Source organism: Boleophthalmus pectinirostris, unplaced genomic scaffold (genome assembly GCF_026225935.1).
Source record: "Boleophthalmus pectinirostris isolate CB_2022bp ecotype Guang Dong unplaced genomic scaffold, ASM2622593v1 HiC_scaffold_6, whole genome shotgun sequence".
NCBI classification, from domain to species: Eukaryota; Metazoa; Chordata; class Actinopteri; order Gobiiformes; family Gobiidae; genus Boleophthalmus; species Boleophthalmus pectinirostris.
This window is the reverse complement of record NW_026571447.1, coordinates 34,611,041-34,618,194: the sequence shown is the minus strand read 5'-3', so window position 1 is coordinate 34,618,194 and position 7,154 is coordinate 34,611,041. Positions and strand designations below refer to the sequence as shown.

Sequence of the window (7,154 nt, the reverse complement as noted above, 5' to 3'; positions counted from 1 at the left end):
GGAGCTGTATGTAGCCTGCACCTTTTCATTTCTATATAAAGGTACTAAATCATAAGTGAATCTGGGCTAAACCTGCATATAGAGGACACATTAAAGTTTTTCTCAGTATGTGGAAAGGCCACGCTTCATGTGAAAACTCCAGAGAACCTCCAGAATTCAACTGTCATGTCATGAGACACACAACTGCAGGGGTGAGTGGAGTTTGAAGTGCACAACCTCTCAATCTCTCCAAGTTCAACAGCTCGTTTTGACAGTGGCTCTGGGTGGAGTTTGGGGGTTTAGTTCCATTTTAAGGTAAATATGTGTTGGGAGTGTTGAGTGACACAATCTCCAGAGCCAAGACATGCCAGGGTCTTGGTCAGGAGGAGGAGCTGATTGGCCGTCTGTTTGGTGGGGAGTAAAATGCCACATTGACAAGCTTCTGAGGGAATGTTCACACTTGGTTTGGACCGCTGGTTTTGTCCTGGTTAGATTTGGTTTGGTCCTGCTCTAGTCCAGGTTTAGTTCTTGTTTAAGACCCAATATCAGTGTTAATGTTATTCAGTCCTAATTTGAGCCCAGTTTACTCCTCATCTGGACTTGGGTTTGTTCCTATTCTAGACCTTGTTTAGTCTTACTTGAGTACAGATCTAGTCCCTGATTAGTTTTCAGATTTAGTCCTGGTTTAGTCTTCTGAAAAAGTGAGCATTAAACCGCCATGTTTGTTTTCCCAGTGGGATGCGTCTATTGACAAAGCTGATCTTTTCAAGTCTTTTGAAGCATATATCTTTTGTTTCTGCTTCTGATATTGTCATATTTTAGTTATGGGATTCGGACATCATAATTGTGTGGTTGTTGGATCCTAACAGCAGAAAACGGGCTTTGGAAGTTTGCGAACTCCATAACTACAAAAGGGAATCAGATCTGTGTGACTGCAAACCTCTGTTCAAACTGTTTCCCTTCCCAGTGGAATTGAAAAATAGTGAAAGGTGAAGGTGATGGGCAGGATTGATCCACAGGAAGGACCACAAATGTAACCGTTGGCTGCCTAAGAAATCATCCTGAGTTTGCAGTGAACATTTTGTATGTGGAGTGACAGCAAAGCAAAATCCTGATCCCTCACTCAACCTTGGGTACGAATTTAAAAAGTCGACGCCAAAGCAAAAGACACCAGCTGTTCGCCAAGAAACACGTTCCCCTGCAAAGTGACCAAGACGTGATGCTGCTGTAAAACCACAAGAACAAGAAAGTGCAGCTCAGCCTGTTTGTCTTCTGTACCTCTCGCTTAACAAACTGTATTTTTCTTTGTTGGCGCTCCACATACAAAATGTTCACTGCAAACTCAGTATGATTTCTTAGGCAGCTAAAGGTTTCCTTTTTGGTCCTTCCTGTGGATCAGTCCTGCCCATCGCCTTCACCTTTCAATATTTTTCAGTTCTGTTGGGAAGAGAAACAGTTTGAACGGAGGTTTGCAGTCACACAGATCTGTATCCCTTTTGCAGTTATGAAGTTTGCAAACTTCCGAAGCCTGTTTTCCGCTGTTAGGATCCAACAACCACACAATTACGATGTCCGAATCCCAAAACTAAAATATGACAATATCAGAACCAGAAACAAAAGTGAAATGGTTCAAAAGACTTGAAAAGATCGGCTTTGTCAACAGACACATCCCACTGGGAAATCAAACATGACGGTTTGATGCTCACTTTTTCGCAGGATCCCTCCCAGTATGCATTGCGCGATGATCGTAAGTCCAAAATTCAGGATGCATGTATTCTGATGTGCTGAATGAATGTACAAGTGTGTGTAATGTAATAATGTGTGTACGTGTGAACACAAACTGACAGATTCAACATAGAAAAACACACGAGCATTAGACCTCTTTATTTATATAGATATGCTTTTATTAGAAATAAGACACATTCATTTTGTGCTCTGAAAACTGTACATTAACAAAGAGTCGACCCCGGGAAAATAAAAAGAGGAGGTGGGTACTGCTGGGGTCAAAGTTCATGAGAGGTACGCTGTTTTATTTTTTTTGACAAATACGTTTCTGGGTGGAGGGGGGAGGAAGTGAATCGGAGGTGATATCAAAACACACACTGTTTACATTGCGATACATAACACCCCAGATATGGACAATGTGGGCGGGGCGTGAGAGGGGGGCGGGGTCAGTACCAGAATAAACATGGTTCATATTTATAATAATGATAACAACTATCCCCAAGCACAGTAAGAAAGATATTTATAGGCTAAAATCCATTCTGTAGAACTCTGAATTAATTACATTGCTGTACATCAGGACTCCGTATGAGCCTTGTGCTTTCTCCTTGTGTGCATCCTACCGTCGCAATAACACTTCCATTTCCACCTTCCCATATATATATTTATAGATCTAGACTCATTTATTCTCGTCTTTCACTTTCGATTCACACGCGCGCATTCAAACACACAAGCTCCTTTAAATCCTTCGTTGTATTTTTTTGTACCAAACCTGCTAGTACACGAACCGTTCTTGGCTTTCCGTAGACGCACTTACTGTTCGCAGTCCGGTCCGTAGTGGAGTTGAGGTTTTTTCACAGAGGCTAGATCGAGCGCGGAGCATTTCGAGAGGAGGGAAAGGGGGGGTTCGCTCTAGCGTCTCTCAGTGTCCGGAGTTGAGAAGGCAACCTGCAAGTTTTTCCGCTCCTTTCCGCGCGCTAGACAGTCCCAACTTTAGTCCCAAAAAAAGGAGTCGAGTTTTGGGATTTCCACCACGGAGAACTTGAATAGTCTCGTCTTTAGTTTTTCAAGAAGAATTTGTTGAAAGAGAGAGCGAAAACACAGCGCGACGTTGCGAAAAATAAACTCAAAGATGGTGGAAGTTATAACCATTGAATACAAGGAGTGAACACTGCGTGGGTGTCGTTGTGATTCTGTTTTAGTTGTAATAACTCGTCCTCAAAAATGTTCAAATAACATCAGAAATTTAACACATAAAAGTAGACGCTGCGTTCACAATCTCTCCGTAAATTTCAACTTCCTCTTATCGATTCCCTCTTTTTCAACGGCGCGGGGCAGTGTACCTTATTTCTCGTCTGCTTCGTCTGTCTTGTTTTGGTGGAGAACGTTTTGAAAAGGACGGAGTTACACCTCAGTTTGTAGGTCCATAATCTCCTGCCCCACCAGAGGGATGGTGGCGCTGTTCTTCTCCCACTCCACCGTCTGGAGCTCCAGGGGGGACGCGGCCACCGTCTCCAGGTCCTTGCGCACCCAAGACGGGGGAGAGTGGGGCTTCCGGATGCCCTCCCAGCCCCGCTTACTGGGGGTCTGCTGCTTTTCCTACACACAAGTAAAAACAAGTAAGAACGGTTTCAAGATCATAACAGTTTTCTTTTTTTTTTAATAATTGTGCTGATTTTGATAAACTGTAATATCTGTTTGATAACCAGCTTTGCAATATTTTTAATTCTAAGTTTGATATTTGTGGGTTTCAGGCGAATGATTCCTTCCTGATTTGAAGAGTTTTGCGAGGATCTTTCCACAGACAATATGGACAGACTTGGACTCGAGTCAGACTTGAGTCACTATTTTTAGGACTAGAGACTTGACTTGATAAAATGGACAAAGACTTGGAACTCGACTTGGACTTGAAGGTCAAAGACTTGGGACTTGACTTGGACTTGAGGCCTGTGACTTGAGAAGATTTGATGCTTCTCCTAAAAAAAAATTATTTTCTAAAAAAAGAAAAGTCTTTATAGCTGATAAATGCTTTGCTTAATTTTACAGGAACAAACTGGAACATGTCACTCCCACTTCTCTGTTTGTTACTTTGGATGCACCTGAAGTACTGTGAAATACTGTGATATTGGATCATCAAATGTACTACAATAATACATAGTAAAATGCAGTAAAACAGAGAGAACTACATAGAACTCCATAACAAAATAATTGTTATTTAGCGCTTTTAAATCAGTATTCTTTCTATTTTGGCTGTAATGATTCACACTAAGATCTTGTCAAGACATTTAAAAAGGAAAAATGAACATTTCTACAACTCTTATATAAATACTCAAACATAAATATTCCACGACTTTTTAAGTACAATTTAGTTTAAAATTCATATAAACTGCAAAAATCTAAGATATATTTAGTACTTAAAGACTTAAAGTGACTTGAAGCTCAAAGCAGACGACTTGGACTTGACTTGGACTTATGGGCCAGTTACTCGAGACTCGACTTGGACTTTCCTGTCTTTGACTTGGGACTTGACTCGGACTTGAGGTCAAAGACTTGAGACTTACGTGAGACTTGCAAAACAACGACTTGGTCCCACCTCTTTTAGAAATATAAAGTAGTGGACTGCGGGAGAGTAATGTCACTTTAAGCATTCAGCTCCAGCCAAATGAAGCTCATTGAGGCTTGCAGTTAAAGCTGCTAACATGTAAAATTAACGTTTATACAGATTTATAAACAAAATTGTGAATTAAAAACTGGAGAATTATGTCCAGCGGGTTAATACTCATATTTTAAGACCAAAATGACAAGGCTTACGGAAACAGTTAAAGAGAGACAAGCGGCGATTTTTCAATAGAAAGTAAATTGGAACCAGCGTCGATGGAACCAAATCGCAGCCATGCTCACTTTCTTTTTGGAATATACATATATAGTCTATAATAACAACAGAGGAACGCAGCAAATCCTTCAAAACAAGAAGGAATCCTGTGCCTGAAACCCATGAATAGAAATAGAAAAAGTGATACAACCAGCAAATTATTATTATTGCTACATTATCGTTTATCTGAGGTAATTTTGTTTTTAAATACTAAAGTTAACAGTTATGTAGTCAGTTTCTGTAATAATATCAAAATTAAACTACTCTACTACTGCTGCTAAATTGGTACTCACATTCACTAGTCAGTATCCTGTGTTCTCAAACTCATTTATATTTTTCAAAATTTTGTCTTTTGACCATAATTGCTGCATGTATTACAATATAATTTCTCTTAAGGGTGATTGACGGCAAAACTAATTATATTTTGCTGCCAAATTTGAGTCAAAATTGGCACCAAAACCACCAAAATGGGCTGGCAAACTTGTTAAATCTACTAATTACTCATTATCTTTGACGGCAGCTGGAGCACATCTGGGAGAACTGATTTCTCTGTTTCTCTTGTTAACTAAAGACATTAAGGTAACTTCAAATAAGCTGCTGGAGTTTTGTAGTTTAGTCTGAAGGTGGCTACGTGCTCAAGTGTTCAGAGCTGTGGGATGAATGGAGCTCTGGAGGAGGATGGATTATGTCTGAAGAAATAAACTGGTGCCATGGAGATGAGGCAGCTACAGGCCAACATGGACCCAGCTCTGTGAGGCTGCGTAACCAAAGAAGTCACCGAAATAAGACTGGAGATTTGAAATGTCCTACTTCTGAATTCGTCTTTACTGTGAGCAAACCTGACTCTTATTTGACCTGGGAAAGCGCCTTCACCTGCTTGTCTCCACGGAAATATTGTTCCTTTGATTATAATATTGTATGTCCACGGAAAATGACACTAGTATGGTTTTAAATTTCTGTTTCCATGGATTCATGCAGGTGACAGGACACCTCCAGAAAGTTACGCAGTGTTACTTTAAGTTAAGTGATATATCTCGATCAATTATTAAATCGTTTAGTTTCTATTTTAACTTTTTCTCAACATGAAGTTAAATGAGTTAGGGTAGTACCAGTAAACCTAAACCAAGTCGTATGTCTCCTAAGTGTGTGTATAGGTAAAGGGATATAAGGGTGTGAACAGGTAAAAATATATAAGGTTGTGTACAAGTAAAAGTATAAAAGGTTGTGTATAGGTAAAGCTACATAAGATTGTGTATAGGTAAATGTAAATAAGGGTGTGTACAGGTAAAAATATAGAAGGTTGTGTATAAGTAAAAGTATATAAAGTTGTGTACAAGTAAAAGTATATAAGGTTGTGTACAGGTAAAGGCAGGGGTCCCCAACCCCCGGGAACGGGACCGGTACTGGGCCCTGGGTCGTTTGGTCGTGAAAGCACGAACCCGTCCTCTCATATGCCATCTGGACCATGCCTCGTGGTCCGCATCTCTAAACCAGAACTAAAACCAGGACTAAACCAAAACTAAACCAGGACTAAACTAGAACTAAAACCAGGACTAAACCAAAACTAAACCAGGACTAAACTAGAACTAAAACCAGGACTAAACCAAAACTAAAACCAGGACTAAACTAAACTAAACTAAAAAACCAGGACTAAACTAGAACTAAAACCAGGACTAAACTAAACTAAAACCAGAAAACTAAACTAAACTTAAACCAGGACTAAACCAGGACTAAAGGTGTTTCCACACCGACAGTAGTTGGTGTGCACCAACAGGTCCATTTGAACCATAAGCTCTTAGTTCAGTTCGTTTTCGTTGGTGTGAAAGCATCAATCGCACTCGGATCCACATGAAATCAAGCGGTACCAATGTTTCCCGGGAGAACGTCGGGCTGACCCCAAATGGGCAGTTATTTCTTTCGGAAGATAAACATTGATGAAACGTCAATCTGACCAAATTTGGTTCGTTTGCCGGTGTGAAAGCAGACCACACTGGAATCTATATGCTACATAATAATAATTTTATTGCCTGGTGCGGACCAAATAATTGAACTCTGCGGTGTGAACGTGCCCTAAACCAGGACTAAACCAGGTCTAAATCAAGTCTAAAACCAAAAATAAATCAGGTGTAAACCAAGTCTAAAACCAGGACTAAGCCATGCCGCACCTCCTCCTGCTTCCTCTCGTACGGCACCGGTCTATGAAAATATTGTCCCTAAGGGCGCCGGTACCCCTGCCCCGGTCCGCACCTCACCCCCCCACCACAACCCCCGCCTGCGAAATATTGTCGGACATAAAACCGGTCCATGGCGCAAAAAAGGTTGGGGACCACTGGGTAAAGGCGTATAAAGATGTGTACAGGTAAAAGTATGTAAGCGTGTATATAGTGTAAAGGTGTATACGGGTGTGTACAGGTAAAGGTAAAGATATATAAAAGTGTGTATAGGTAAAGGTAAATAAGGGTGTGTATAAGGTAAAAGTATATAAGAGTGTGTATAAAAGTGTGTATAGGTAAAGGTATATAAGGGGGTGTGTATAGGTATATAAGGTAAACAGGGGTAGGAGGGTCGGGACAGGAGGCGT

At 40.6% G+C, this 7,154-nt stretch overlaps 1 protein-coding gene across 1 annotated transcript in view; it reads right to left on the bottom strand.

Annotated features, from left to right (window-relative positions):
- Positions 1 to 3,086: 3,086 nt before the first annotated feature.
- Positions 3,087 to 7,154, bottom strand: part of adgrb1a (adhesion G protein-coupled receptor B1a) — a 264,634-nt gene continuing 260,566 nt past the window's right edge. The window contains exon 32 of the mRNA XM_055163913.1: positions 3,087 to 3,300. Coding sequence (XP_055019888.1) covers positions 3,106 to 3,300 — 195 coding nt within the window. The 3' untranslated portion in view covers positions 3,087 to 3,105. The remainder of the gene's footprint in view (positions 3,301 to 7,154) is intronic.